Consider the following 17,010-nt stretch of genomic DNA (forward strand, 5'->3'; position numbering starts at 1 on the left):
AAACATCCAATTGAATTCACCATGTGTTTCAAAATTAAGATGATCGTGCCTGTATGCTTTTACTGATGTCCAGGCTCGACTGGGATGTAGTTATTGCGTTGTAATGAAAGAACCTATCACGTAAGAAACAAAAAAGACGGATTAAAAAAAAACAACTTTTAAATGTTTATTAATTAAATAAATTTTCGTGTTTTCTCTGTACTAGCTTTAATGATGAAGCGTGTATTATATTATGCATTATCGTTATTAAGAGCATTACCTTCAAGCGTACTTCGACGATTGTGTGCGTTTATCTAACCCACATGTTAATGATAGACCGTGTGTCATTCAAAACACCATCCCTGGAATCGGGTGTGTTAGTTCATAATTGGCGGTGAACTTTAGCCGTAATGTTGGAAGGCTTCACTAATCACCCAAGCTGTTGAACAATTTATTGCAACCTGGGTCTACTCGGAAAAGGCGAGCATGGATTAGCGGTCATTAATTATAATTGATGTAGCCACGGGTGTGAATGTGTGACTTAACGACACCAGGTATGGTAAGCAGAGCGGAAAATTGACTGCACTTCGAGATAAACCAGGTGAATTTAGGGTATGGGACCTTGAAAATACTTCGACATAAGCGGAGTATTTGAGATTACCGTGTTCAAAATATCAGAAGTTTTTTTTAATCATTTATATAGGGAAAACGGCGAGGACCGGCGGTCGACTTAAACTCAAGCGGGATATTCGAGATAAACCATATTCGAGATTTTACTGTAGTCAACAGGTTTTTAAAAAAATTTTCATGAATTTTTTTTAAAATATATTTTGTGCTTGGTGTACATTGCACGGGTTTTCCATATTTGATCGATATTTACAAATTTTGTCATACCCTTTTACCCATGTGAAAAATACATTATAAGGAAAGTGACTGGAATTAAAATAATGTCTGTTTCCCTTAAATGTCGTTTGTATATTTAACAAGTTGAATTCTTTTAATAGAAAATTGAAAGAATGTGTAATTCCCCTTTGTCATACCGTGGATATTAAGGAATCACACTGGTACATGTAATTGTCCAATCAAAATCAAGATGAAGTTAGTGTATTTTAGTTTTACATATTTAAAAGAATTTTTCTTACATGCGCGATTTTCTCATTTGCTTTTCAATCTAATTAGAATTACATCTTCCATCCGCTGCCCGGTTTTCAATGGACACGACATATCGAAAACCTGGGAGCGGATGGAAGATCTAATTTCAATTAGATTGATTTCCTTTTATTCTTTTCTCTCAATTTTTGCATCCCGATTAGGAAATTCTGGGTAATTGTAGTTTACTAAGGAACTATTTGATATTTGATGCTACTTCTTGGAGTGCACTCAGGCTGTTTACACACATGTGAAAAACACGCGGATTTGGTTATGTTTGCTGATAGAATTTTTTTTTAGAAAATTCCGTGCAGAGTGTTAGAACAGGTACATGTAACATAGAACATTTCTGACTGCCGTATTTGGCATCAATTTAGCAAACTGACATTTGATGATTATTTTTCCTTTATACGAGGCCGAATTAATATAATGATTTTTTCTTGATTTTTTTTTATTTACCAACAACAGGTCAATTTTTAATCAACATTAGGGTTCAATTTTTAAAATATGAAATGATAAACAGTGTATTTATAAGATGTATAACGTATTTAACTCGGAATGTTCTTTTTTTCTTCCTCTACCGTTCTCGTTTTTCTTTTTCTCTTTAGATTTGTCGATTTCTTTAGCTTAGTATGCCCGAAAAGACCCAGAATTAGATGAATGAATAAGAATATGAAAATGATACTGTTTCACTGAAGACAATCATCAAATCATAAAGCAAGCTTAAGTTTTTCATGCCATCGCTTTGATGTAAACTGTTCATTCATCTAACTTCATTTTAGGATGAATGAAAGATGCTCAAATTTTCATTTGATTATAATGAAAGCATTTGCGCAGACCTACTATTCTTATAGACCTACTTCTATGATTTGTGGTAGTCATATTTCCATAGTATTTTGTAAATATCATGAATAATTCACTAGCATTATGACAATAATTTTGATTAGGAAAAAAAATCACACACTATTTGGACGTTTCATAAATATCGGTAATGATGAAATATTTGGGTACTCAACAATAATGGGTATCGGCACATCAACAATTGAAAAAAAAACATTAAGGGCAAGATCAAACGTTTAATGTTTGATAAAAAAACCAAAACATTTAATTCACATAGTTTTCATCAAGACCCCCTCCCCCTTAAAACTTAATATGATGAATGTTCACCCAAATCAATTATCATGCAATAAAACAATAGAGTTGAATAACAATATATACATTTTCTAATGTTTATTAACAAATGTAGTTTTTAAATGTCACTTTAAATGTTCATTAAAATGTAATAAAAGTTATTCCTAAACATATGGGTCACTTCAGTCTTGTTTGCTATGCTGCAATATTATTCATGCATTATAATAAAATTGATGTTCGATGACTGAAACTTGCGGGAGTTCCCCCCCCCCCTTCCCCCAAAATATTTGAATTAAGATTTTTATCAGACATTGAGCTTTTTTAATCTTGTCCCAAATATCTAAGACCAAAACCTGGCATCCTAAAGTGAAATTATTTTGAAAATGAAATACTTGGATTATTGATTCTCAGCTCACCGCTTATTCATGATATTAGCACATTTTACCAACCATATTAGGAGTATGATCAATGAATTTAAAATAATATATTTTACCCCCCCCCCCCTTATTTTTAAAGAATTTTATAATTGTTTGAAAAAAAAAATTACCATGTTACATGCCTGTATAGATCTATGTATTCATCAAGCATATACATGTATTTATAATATTTCAAGTAGATTTATAACTTTTGATTCTAACGGTAATTTCCAGTAATCATGCAAACTTATACAGATGCTATTTTTTTTTTTTTTTACATAGTTGTAAGGCCTAACCGTTGCTAAAACAGTAATTCATGAACCCAAGAGAAGACTTGAACATTCTTTCAAATATGACAGTTACTTGTGATTGGTAATCATGACGTCTTTCTTTTTAAAAAAGTATGCAAAAATGATGTCACATTTTTCACTGTGACGTTTTAAAACTGTTTTGCTTGGAACAGCTCATTTGAAATCTATTTATACAAAGATTGTAAACAAGGTTCAATACTATTTTTAAATGATGTGTATTAAACTGTTGGATTAACCAATTTACCTTTATATTGGCATTATTATTGCATATCTATGATTTTATAAGCGACATAAACATTTCATTTGTACACATTTATAGAAATTAAGATAAGATTTGGTGTACAACTGTTCATCATAGCCAGCCTAGTACTGCATTTTATTCGGTCGGTTGCTGTTTGCATTTCAATGACCCGAACTGGATTTGTTCATAAACTGATATTTTTTAGATTGTAATTATAAATACATTATATCATTGTGGTCGCTAAAACAATAACTAGTACATTAAGTTGTGATTAATTTTTTTATATCACTGTATGTACAATTCATTGCTGTGCGCTACATGGTGATCCGCCTGTGCACAAACGTTAAAATCAGACGCCTGATTCGATATAAAAATAAAAAAAAAAGAAATTGGCCACAGCTAACGGCCAGAACGAAACATGCACAATTACTTCTTTTGAAGATAATCTATCTCTAGTTTACTGCTTTTTTGTGGCCGATGCATGTGGCCACATGGAATTTTCTCCTAAAAGGTAGAAAAAGTGAAGAAAATTGTCCATTTTCCGGATTCCGGATAGGTTTGAATAGTACTCAACATTACAAGAGACCTAGATCCGCCAATATATTTGTATATATAAATACTAGGGATCATCAACTTCATATATATCAATGATTTGTATTGATAATTGTTCTTCATTTTTGAAGTGTTTTACAGGGCCTAATTATGATAACAAACGTACCTAGCTCTTTGGCCCGTCCCAATCACAAATTTACCTATATTTTCACAAAATGTAGTGAAAGTTTTATAAGGCACCATTTTGGCATTTATTGCCATTTAGTGATATCACTTATTCAAATAGGTAATATTTCCTATTTAAATGCGTGAAATGACCTATTCACATTGAATAGGTTAACAGGCTGTCCAACACTTGTTGACAAAACATTAGGGCTTAAGTTCTGAAATTTTAGGGCTAAAATTAACAATTTTAAAACTATATTAGTGTGGTTTTATTCATTTAAATGGACTTACCTTTGCAAATTTGACAATGAAATTACCTTTGCAAATTTGACAATAAAGAAACTCACAACAAGAGGTCCTTAACGGTCACCTGAGTATCATAGCCCATATATGGAGTCTCATGTTTGCATTTAAGTCTCAATATGGAGTCCTTTGTGCACATGTTTATGATCTTTCAAAACATGCTTACAATTCCTATTCATTTACAGAAGAAGGAAAAATGGAAGTTTGAAACATATAAACCATTTCGACATCCCCCCCCCCCCTGAATTTCACAATTCAAGAAGAGGACATTATGGACATCATAACCATGCATTTAATTTATATCCCATGACTGTGGAAGTAGAGAAGAATTTTTTTTTTTACATTTTTATTATGTGGCCATATTGGCCCTGCCCAAGGGCCTGAACCCTTGAGCCATGAATTTCACAATTTAGGTAGAAAGTTTCATGGACATCATAATCATGCATTTAGTTCTTCTGAGATACATGTATATATGAGAGTAGAGAAGAAGATCTAATACATGTTCACTATATGGTCACATTAGCCCTGTCACAGGGCCTGAACCCCTGACCCATGGGCAATGAATTTCACAATTTAAGTAGAGGGTTTCATGGACATCATATCCACGCATTTAGTTTTTATCGCACATGCGTGGGAGTAGAGAAGATTTTTGAAAGTTAGCGGTTTTTAGCATATTTGGCTCCGCCCATGAGGCAATATATATTCCTATTATCCTAAAGATGCTTCACATCAAAAATTTTAACAATTGACCATGTAGTTTTCAAGAAGTTAAGAATGTAAAATTGTTAATGGACGATGCATGACAACGAAGACCAATGGCAATAGGTCACTTGAGTGACTCAGGTGACCTAAAACTATTGTAAGTGCAGGAAGGGCATCTTCCAGGGTTCCATTGTACCAGCTGTTATTGGCTATAATCCTAATTAGTAATATCTTTTTTTCACATTATCACAAGTGTGAGATCAACTTAACCCATGTGAAATTAATAGAATCCTTCATTAGTACGAGTGTGGGATAAAGCCTCGTCCTAGACTGCAAATCTTGTCCCCTCAGTGGAATTTCCCTATCCCACACGAGTAAATAATGAAGGATTATTTTTCTCACATTTTACCTACAGTTTAGTGCATAAATTTAGGAGCTTTGAGAAAATTCTAAATTATCAAAATCCTCATTTAAACTTCAATGCAAAAACTAATTAGATAGGCAGAAAGAGCATACCCGAAAATGGTTGACACTGTAAGTGTAAATTAAAAAAAACCAAGGTTGTCCAACAGAAAGCTATATACATTAAAATTTAAAGATAACAATGCAAAATATTTTTACTTCACCATGTAACGTAAATCATAGACAACACATGACGTCACAATCAAATGACGTCGCAGCAGTGTGAGACACTGAGACACTAAGAAAAGCTCAGCTCAGGGGAGCGAAAAATTTCCTGTTCTGAATATCTAAGTTAAATTACAATGTTCAGCAACAAAACAAGATGTGTTCTCAAAACTTCAAAGCCCTAAATAGTGCCTATACTGATGAAAAGCTTTACATAATATATGTATTAACATTACATGATATGACTAATTTGGACCCATCCTAAAGTTAAAACCCTGGGGTTGCAAAATTCATGATTATGGTACATCCTTTTTTGCTTTTCCCAAATATGCTTTTATTTTATTTACTGTATCAGTAAACTTAAAGAAGTCCTCCAAATGATAAGACAATAATAATTGGTAAAGGACTATCTATTCCTTCTAAATATCTATTTAGTTTCAATGTAGTATCAATAGCATTAAAGAAGATATTGTTTAAATGATTTACACATATGCACCATATATACTAAGTTTGGCCCCCAAAAATCATTTTGGTAGAGGCTCCCCTGCTCTACATCACTATGTACATATTTTCTTTTACACATGTGGTTGTAAAAAAGAAGGTTTTTGAAAATTGGTCAATTTTTTGGCAGTTTTTGCCCTACCCCCTATTAAGGCCCCAGGGGTGCAGGAGTCCTGAAATTTACAATTTATGTCCTCCTTGTCCCAAAGGAATTGGACTGGTTGGGTTCAATTTATTTCATCTATTTATTCATTCATGAAATATAAAAAGAATGTGCAGTGTTTTGTGGATTAAAGATTACTTTTGTGGATTCACAGTGACACAGTAATATATTTCAGTGGTCTAGAAGTGTCAAGTGAGTCCAGACAAGTGAAAACTCCAAACATATATAAACATTTATATATGCCTTTAAAAATCGCTATCCTTTGGTGTAAAATTGTTTCTACTAACTAATTTAGTTACTATAGCAATTAAGTGACTCTTTGTGCTGAAGAAATGATCGTCAGTGTGGTCCGATCTAAAATAATAAAAAAGAATGATTTCTTTCATCTTCTGCAGCCTGGGATGGATTTCTCGAAAGAAACTTAAGTTGAAACTTTGACTAAAGTTTTGAGAATTCGCTCAAATTTTGACTGCTCAAATAAAAGAAAACTCAAACTGAAGTTTGAGATTTTTTTGGAGAAATTCAAGTCTGGTATCTTTGACGCTTGCGTCAAGTTGTTATCTTGTCTTTTCTTTGGAGGGGACCTGGCCCTTCATTTGAATCCCCTTCACCTAAAGATACCCTGTGCCAGTTTGGTTGAAATTAGCCCAATTTTGGACAATTGGGGAAGATGATGAAATTATGAAAAGTTAACAACTCCGATGACACCACTGCTGCCAACAAACAATGGTCAAATTTTGATTAGGAAAGCCAAACAAAGACACAAATAATAGTAGTTGACATTGCTTCTCAAATTATTGGGTTTTCTTAAAAAAATTCCCAATTTAGCCCGATTTACACTGAAATTCCCAACATTTAACTCTAAGGGCCCAGGCCCCAGTCAAAAAGTACTGGGAAAAACCCTACTGTCATTGACAAACTTTTAAAATCCCTTCATTTGAGGATGCTGTATGCCAATTTGAATGAAAGAGCTAGAGCCACGAAAGGTCAAAATCGGCCTGTATTTTTATGAAAAATTATCTGAAACTTAACAAACAAATATTGCACTAAATATTGTCAATATACATCGTAGTAAATATATTCATATCAAAATGTTAATTTTGTGACGTCATAAATGTGCCGTAGATGTCATAACACGTGACGTTTGCACATTTTTCTCTAAAAATGACAAATTTTGGAACTTTGATTCAAAATTTCAGTTTGGCCACATTCAACGAACAAATTAAAAATTCTGACATGGGTAAAGAAATGAAAACTGCACAAATGAATGTTGGATTCAATTTGTTCGATGACAGTGGCCATACGTAAATTTCTTGTTTTAGGTCTTCCACAAACATAATTTATCGAATGATGATAGTTTCTCATTTAAAAAATAGACGTGTCCTTATAAAACATTATAAAATGATAGATTTTCACATAGGATCTCAAAGCATAATTATATCCCAATTATTTTGAAAAGTTTTATGTACATCTATGATCGAGGAATGAAATATAGATTTCGGATGATCATTGTCGAATTATGTGATGACAATAATCAGTTCAACATTGATATTTGGACAGTGTATGTCTTTGCTTTTAGGTCCAATTTATCTCAAATGTTGAATATGCTAATAAAATAATTAAAAGACACCAATTATCTTCTTGTGTTCTTTTTATTTCGCCGATACATTGATGTTTAACTGTCACATAAATGTAAACATGAAAGCGCTCTACAATCATAGGGAGATAATTCGATCAACATAGCATTTGTATTGAGCTTATTTTACTACGAGCAATAACGTAAACCATGACGATATTTGGACAATGAGTTGTCTGAATACACAATATTTTTCTGTATAAAACTTTTCGTGGTTGTAATCTTGCTCATATCGAAATTAATTAAATAGTTGTTGTTATAATTTATAAAATCAAAACCGTAAACGGACCGGATTCAGCGGCACGAATTTTTAAAACAACAATTCCTCCAGAATTCCAGAGTTAATAGGTAAGTGATTACAGTTTGTTACCTAAATTTATTATTTAACGACTTGGCTTTATATATAGAAACATATCAACATTTCAGTCCCTTTTTGCTCTAGATAGGCCTATACGGTATACTGCGGTACCTAGATTTCGTCTTAGGAATAGCAATTTGGAGTGTTGGTCAAGAATCAAGAATGTTTAATAACCATCCCCCAAATATAACATTTAAAACGAGTTAGTGAACCTAAAGATAGGCCTATAGGATTTCGCAGACGATTGAAGTTCTTGTTACAAGACGAGCCTATTTAGATCTATAACTAAGACGTGCAGATAAATATAAATATGAAATTAATGTTGTATGTTCGTAGATAATATCAAAATACTTACCTACAACGTAATGTTTATGATACAAAAAAATCTTGTTGAATATTACAGACATATTATATATAAATTGTAGCTTAATAAAGACTTATATATAACTTATACGTGCAAAAAAGAAAGTCACAGTGGCGCAGTGGTTAACGCACTAGATCTACAAGCGAAGGGTCCGTAGTTCGAATCCCCTGACAACTGTATTTTTTCCCCAATATATACGAGTAACCAGAAATGTATGAAGTTATTTAAGAAGCAAGAAATCAGTTTTGATTACCACGCAAAATAATCTGTATATTACGAAAAATATGATATTTTTTTCTGTGTATGAAATTGGTTAATTAGTTTTGATTAATGAATTCAAAAGCAGTGGTAGATTTGTTTGGGGATTGCAATCCCCACCCCACCGGTAAAAATTCTTCACCCCCCCCCTTTTTACGCGTGACAACTCCTTTCCCTGATTAGTACACAGTACAGTAAATTAAGCTGTACATTTCCGTATGTATATCCGATAGGCCTATAATGTTAAACGCTGAGCTTAATTATAAGTAATCATTATAACATTTTATTACGAAGATGTGTAGAAATGCGTGTAATGTAAAGACAGCTGCTGAACGATATTATAAACCGCGTAAACCATAAAATATAGATAAAGTTGAATATTCGTTTATTTTAGAATGCCTGGAACAGGACCTAAGTATTTTCCATGTGTTTTATGCAACAAAAGAACAAAGCCACGAGAAAGAAGGAAAATAACTAAACCTGAAATTCGCTTTCTACAAAAACACTTTTTTGTCTCTGTCAAACATGAACATGACACATTGTGCAATGCATGTAGACACAAATACTACGCTTCGGACAGAAAATCTACAAATTCTAAATCGGAAGAAGGAACTGACGACAACTACTGCCCAACACCGAAACGTCCTAGATCTAGAAGTGTACTCTCAAGTCCCCCATCTGTCTCGTTGTGTATACCATCTACATCAAAGAGCCACTCGCATTGCTTTTTGTGTAAGCGCCCGGGACCAAAAATGGTCGTGGTCCCACCAAATGCAAGATTTCGGGTATTTTTTAACTGTGAAATTATATATGCGACGAGAGTATTGTCGAGGAATAGCTTACAATTTAATTACTGGACACATTATGCTATTTTATTTTTACACATGTTTAAAAGAATTTGTTCCTACCTACTGTACAATATAGAAGTATTTTAAAAGCATTTTAGTTGAACATATATTAGAAATACGAGGGTTGTCCCAAAATTCCGTGGACTGGACTTTTAACTTTTAAGGTATTGATTTAATTTCATAAAACCTGTTATATATTATCAATTATACCATTGTTGACCAATACCGAAAATTTGCACTTTTATTTACCTTTTTGAGAAAATTAACTATTTACGATAAAGTTGTACTCGGCGACACAACCTGCGACGTCAACATTTTCTCGCGGTGTTCGCGCGTCTGATCGAGGAAATCCTTCGAACATAAAATCCTTCTTTGTGATTTTCTTCATTTTTAAAACCCGAAGTACCAAACGTGCACATACTATATGCATTCATGAATTATCCGATAGACTGCAGTGAACAGACGATTTGCTGATTCCCAAAATTTCTTCGATCTCTCGTGCGGTCCGACGTCTTTTTCCCCGAATAGCGTCATCATTTCGCTGGATATTTGCATCTAACTGTCGCACGATATATCATAATTCATTTAAATATTCCGTCATACTGATAAACATTTTCCAGGTATATAAATGAATATCTAAACAAAATTCCTCTATAAAAATATACTGTCAGAAATAAAATGAACAAAGTGTGGGTTTTTTTCTCCAGCGATTGTAATTTCTTTTCGATTATATTAACCCCCCTCTTTTTTTTACCCTGCGCCGCTTTATGGTTCCCTATAATGAAAAACCTGAATTTTTCCTATTCAATGTCAATTATAAATGTAATATTAATTTTGTTTTCACATATTTTTTATTTAAAACTGTTTGCTCTTCATGTTGTAAAAGTTTAATTTCTCAGTGAAGTTAGATTATTGAAAAACGCCGCTTGTCCACGGAATTTTGAGACAACCCTCGTACATGTTTTAATGACGTTAACGTCTGCCGACACAACGTTATACAAAGACAACTTTCCAAGTAACCCTTTCCATCAAAGTAAGCAATATCATGCTATATTTTATTTTTTCATGAAGTACATTGTCATAAGATTCTATTTGGACAATTTCATTAAATTCAAAGAATGGGCCGATTTTGACCTTTCGTGGCTCTAGCTCTTTACCCAATGGTTCTTGAGAAATTTTTCTTTTTAGTATACAGTATGTAACATCCACTTTAAAATGTACAGTCAAACCTCATTATCTCGAACTTGATTAGATCGAGAAAAAGAGATATCCAAGAATTCGAGATATCAATGAAATATCCATGGTATTTGAGACATCAGTGTTCGAGATACTGAAGTTCAACTGTATATTAAATTCATTTTATGTAGCATTCTAGTATTAAGCAAAACAGATTGCAGAAAACTAGAATTCCACATCATGCATTGAAAAAAATGTCATGATCATAATTCAAATTTCCTCTCCAGTCTTTATATATACATGACCTCAGCATCTATGAACATGACAGTATAAAATGAACATACAAGTACTTTTAAAAATATGTAGATGTATGTTACCCCTGTCAGACTGTGTTTTTGCTATAACAGAAAATCAACTCCTATGTATTCACACTTAGATTTAGAGGCTGATTGTGTCTTGTTTTTTCACCTTGTGTAATACAGTAGGGGATTGTCCTCTGTCTCATTAGTTCTGGCATTTACCACACTCCCATACCACACATGGTGATCTCCTACAGTGTGTACCGAGTGGGCTCGACACTCCATCACTGCAGCACAGCCAGAGATTATTGGAATACCCTGTAGTAAGTACATACAATATAACAATGAACAAGTACTAAATAATTGTAACAGAATGTTATTTCAAATGTCTCTCAAATCAAACGAACGCCAATTGAACCCCAGTCACTTTCTGCAAAAAAACTGCACATTGTTTTTAAACTTACACACCTCTTGCAAATCCCTGAAAAGTTAATTCCCCTGAGATCCCTTAAAATGAAAGGAATAGCACAAATGTAATATGTATAACAAAGAAGAAACAAGTTTAAGAGTGCTATTAGTTAATGGAGACATTATACTTTACATATCAAACCAATTTAAAATTCTAAGTTTCAAACATCTATTATGAAAATTGCACCCTTTTAAATCTGTGAAAGTTAATTCATACATTTACCTAAATGGATTTCAAGTAATTTTGATTGTATCCCCTAGGATATCTAAAATCCTGAAAATTCTTTTATAAGTATGTTGAAAAAATTTGGGTAGGGGTTCCCTAGCTATACATTCAAGTTTTCTTCTGAAATTTGACATGTTTTTGGCAACCATTTTGAAAATGGCAGCTTTTTTCAAAATTTTTAGTTCACCATTTTATTTGCCATCCTCAACTACTACTACATACCAAATTTTGTTGACATTAGACAACAATGAAAAATTAACATGTTTTCAGTGACTTTTCAGTTTATCATTTTGAGCTGACTCAAAAAATTCCTGATTTACTATTTCATTTGCCATCCTCAACTACCTCTACATACCAAATTTCATTGAGATTGGAATACATTGAAAATATTACACATTTTTGGTGGCCATTTGGAAAATGGCAGACATTTTCAAAATTCCAAGTTTACTATTTGATTCATCATCCTCAACTACCCCTTTATACCATATTTCATTGACAACGGACAATGATATAAAAGTTTGAGGTATTGAAAATTGTGTTTTACATTTCTACAGTAAAAATTTAAAACCCCACCTCCTTTTGATACCCCAAAATATATTTTCCCTTTCACATATTGCAAAACTTGAATGCTTAGGATCATCTTGGAACATAAGCCTACCATACCATACAATATTGTGAACTTGCACCAAACCTAACCATTTCTGAGATCCCCTCTGAACAAGTTTTGCTGCGAGAAAGAAGAAGGAAAAATATAAGAACTGAGCAAAAGCAATAAGTCTCCAAACTACGTTTGAGAGATTAAATTATAGAATCTAATTGAAGGAAAACCTGCCCAACTTGTGTGATACATTATCTTAAACATTCACAATTTTCATTTAAATAAATTTAAATCTATAATGAGAATGTCACTGATTTTGCTTGTACTCACTTGATACATTTCTACATCAACTAAAGTTAACAAAAATTTTCACAAAAACCTTATATTCATATCAAAAACTTCTTAAAATATTTACTTGATGTTACAGTTCTCAAGAATAAAACATGATTTACAGTGTATGGCCCAGTGATAGAGATCGAACCACAATTTTCAGATTATTACGTTCTAACAATATTAAATCTGCAATAAGTAAATCATGCGACACTTACTTCATTGGTCTGTACATGGGGTATTTTCTCAAACTGACACTCCTTAGTCTCTACATGTTTTGAAAAATCCAAACCATATCGCACCTGTCTCAAAACATTGTAATGTGTCTGTACATTCTACTAACAAGTATTAAAACAAAATGTCTATCTAGGACAGTGATTTTTCTATATTTTTAACAAGGGTCTTGTGGCTTTCGAATTGGGAAAAATTGTCGACATTTCAGTCAAATTGGGAAAAATCAATTTTATCGTAAATAAGTTTTAAAATCATATCAAACAATATATTATCTTTATTTTACACATCTAATTTTCTTTAATCTTTTAATTTTCAACTATTCTATCCAAATCATCATTCCTATAACTCTTATGTACATAAGTCTTATGTACATAATTCACATCAAATATTTATTTTTTTCAAATACTTTTTACATTCATAAATCTATTATTGGGGAAAATGCAAGCTAAATTGGGGGGAAATTGGCAATTTTTAGGAGGGGAAAGGGCCGAAATTCGGACCCAAAATAGGCCTTAAAAAATCACTGTAGGAGTCCTGAAATTTACAATTTAACCCCCCCCCCCTTGTCCCAAAGAGGCTTCATACCAAATTTGAAAGGAATTAGAATGGCAGTTATCAAGAAGTTAATAAAAATCTTCAATCGTTAATGCACAATGGACAATGCATGATGGACCACGATGGACACTGACCAATTGCAATATGTCACCTGAGTAAACTTAGTTCAGGAGATATTGCCTAGGATAGGTTTTCTTAAAAGTAGGTCAAACTCAAAGGTCAAGGCAACAGGGTGAAAAACTTTGATATGAGAGTCCTATCATTCACCATTCAAAAGTTATGAGCAGGGTTCAAGTTTCAGACAGAAAGGAGACAAAAACAATATGCCCCCCTTGACTTTGGGGGTACAAAAAATTTGTACCCACACAAATCAGAAGTATTTGCATTTTGTGTGGTCTTGCTAATCTTGATAAAAATTTGTTTTAATTTCCAGTATAAACCCATATCAGACTTTGATGTCCTATTATGGCCCCAAGCTACCACCAGGGGCCATGGTTTGAACAAACAGGAATCTACACTATGCATAGAAGCTTTCATGTAGGTTTCAACTATTCTGGCACAGTGGTTCTTAAGAAGATTTTTAAATGACCTTACATTATTTTTGCAATTTCTTGATTATCTTTCCTTTGGATTGATTGATTGATTGTATATTGTTTAACGTCCCTCTCAATTTTTTTTTTGACTCATATGGAGACATCACCATTGCCGATGAAGGGCTGAAAACTTTAGGCCAATGCTCGACGCTTACGGCCTTTGAGCAGGGAGGAATCTTTATCGTGCCACACCTGCTGTGATATGGGGCCTCCTTTTTTATGGTCTCATTCGAAGGACCACCCCATTTAGTCGCCTCTTATAATATGCAAGGAGGACTGAGGACCTATTCTAACCCGGATCCCTATGGAAATCTACCCTTTGGAAAGAGAGTGGCCCTTAAATTGAATAAACTTGAATGCGCCTTACCAAAGGATGATTTTCACCAAGTTTCTTTGAAATTGGCCCAGTGGTTCTTGAGAAGACGATTTTTAAAAATTATTGATCACATGTATCTCCAGTTCAGCAAGAGGCCCCATGGGCCACATTGCTCACTTGAGTCATCTTAAGATTTTCCCTATATATTTGCACGTAAAACTTTGATCCCTATTGTGGCCCAAACCTACCTCCAGGGGCCATGATTTTTACAAACTTGAATCTGCACTATGTCAGAAAGCTTTCATGTAAATGTAAACTTTTTTGGCCCAGTGATTCTTCAGAAGATTTTTAATGATTTTCCCTATTTATTTGTATGCAAAACTTCCCCTATTGTGGCCTCATCCTACTCCATGATTTTAACAAACTTGAATCTGCACTATGTCAGGAAATTTGTACTTTCCTAACCAAGTGGTTCTTGAGAAGATTTTTTTGTTGCCCCATCCTAACCCCAGGGGCCATGATTTTTACAAACTTGAATCTGTCCTATGTCAGGAAGCTTTCATGCAAATGTTAACTTCTTTGGCCCAATGTTTCTTGAGAAGAAGATTTTTAAAGATTTTTTTTTCAAAATATAAGTATGTAAAAGTTTGATCCCCTATTGTGGCTCCATCCTACCTCCTGGGGCCATGATTTGAACAAACTTGAATCTGCACTATGTCAGGAAGCTTTCATGTAAATCTCAGCTTTTCTGGCCCAGTGGTTCTTGAGAAGAAGATTTTTAAAGATTTTCCATATTTGTATGTAAAACTTTGATCCCCTATTGTGGCCCTATCCTACCCCAGGGGTCATGATTTTAACAAACTTGAATCTGGACTATGTCAGGAAGCTTTCATGTAAATTTCAGCTCTTCTGGCCAGTGGTTCTTGAGAAGATTTTTAAATGACCCCAACCTCAGTCTTCATGAAAACATTTAAAACTTGCTGGCCAGTCGGACCAGTGAACTGTCTTAATTTACTGGCCCACAGTGAAATTTACTGGCCCCCCCAAATTTTCATAGTACATGTATATCACATACATTATGGAATGCATTGTAAAATTGTACAATTAATTTACTGAAATCTCTCTCTCTCTCTCTCTCTCTCTCTCTCTCTCTCTCTCTCTCTCCCTCTCTCTTTTCCCTGCAAACAACAATACTACAAATTCACCTATTTTTCACAAACATGAAAACAGCCCGAGTGCACCTTAGGGAGTAGCCTTCTCTACCAACATCAAATGCAAACGATTGATTAATTCTATATTAAACTATAGAAATTGCATAAAATCAGAGATAACTGCATTTGACGAAGTTCATTTTAATTGGACAATGCAATAAAGCAGCAATTACCAGTGTGCAGATGTTCGTTGAATATTCACGTGATCAAGGTACAAGTTATCTTGACAATTACAGGTATAGTTATCGTTCTTTATTTTAAAGAAACAAACCACGATGTCCAAACACTTACTCTATGTGTTATTTATTGATTTATTTTTATTTTGATGGTAAATTTAAGCAAATAAGACATTTAGAATATCTAAATCCAACATTATATTTAATGTAACTTACAAAAAGTCTACAAGCCCATCGGACTTCCTGATTTTTTATTTTCACTGACCCGACCATAAAATTCACTGGCCTCGGTCTTCGGACCACTGAGTTTTCATGAAGACTGCAACCTATTTTTGTATTTTCATGACTATCTCCCCTTTGAAGGGGACATGGCCCTTCATTTTGAATAAACTTGAAAGCCCTTCACTCAAGGATGCTTTTTGCCAAGTTTAGCTGAAATTGGTCCAATGGTTCTGGAGAAGAAGTTGAAAATGTAAAAAGTTTACAGACGGTAAGACAGACAGACGACGAACAACTGGCAATCAGAAAAGCTCACTTGAGCTTTCAGCTCAGATGACCTAAAAAGGGTGTGGCACTTCATTTGTACAAACTTGAATCCTCTTTACCTAGGCATGTTTTGTGGCAAGTTTGGCCGAAATTAGCCCCTTGGTTCTGGAGAAGAAGTTGAAAATGTTAAACGTTCATGGACAGACGGTTAGATGCTGGACAAAAAGTTATCAGAAAAGCTCAGGTGAGCTAGAAAGTGTGGAAAACCAAGTGGGACTGACTGACTGACAAACAAAGGGATGGATAGACAGACAAACAAATGGACAGACAGAAAAAGGGATGGATAGACAGACAAACAAAGGGATGGACAGACGGACAAAGGGATGGATAGACAGAAAAAACAAAGGGATGGACAGATGGACAAACAAAAGGATGGATATCATAGACAGACAAACAAAGAGGAAACTTATAGTCCCCTATGGTTTCAACGGTATGGGACTAATAAGCACCCATTATATCAATAATCTAAGCATTTTGTCAAGAACTGTCCATTAATAATGATTATGAATTCAAAACCATGAATTAGTAGATCAAATTAAGAACAGAATAAAATTCTGACATTTTCTCATGAATTACTG

General features: G+C 33.7%; 1 protein-coding gene across 3 annotated transcripts in view; it reads right to left on the bottom strand.

Moving 5' to 3' along the window:
• LOC125670041 (uncharacterized) overlaps positions 1-17,010 on the bottom strand; it is a 56,390-nt gene that overhangs the window by 24,512 nt on the left and 14,868 nt on the right. For all 3 annotated transcript variants that reach the window (XM_048904953.2, XM_048904954.2, XM_048904955.2), the window contains exons 6-7: positions 13,020-13,103; positions 11,349-11,497 (exon numbers count right to left, since the gene is read on the bottom strand). In XM_048904953.2, the coding sequence (XP_048760910.1) occupies positions 11,349-11,497; positions 13,020-13,103 (233 nt within the window). The remainder of the gene's footprint in view (positions 1-11,348; positions 11,498-13,019; positions 13,104-17,010) is intronic.

The sequence above is a fragment of the Ostrea edulis genome, chromosome 4 (assembly GCF_947568905.1).
Source record: "Ostrea edulis chromosome 4, xbOstEdul1.1, whole genome shotgun sequence".
NCBI lineage: Eukaryota > Metazoa > Mollusca > Bivalvia > Ostreida > Ostreidae > Ostrea > Ostrea edulis.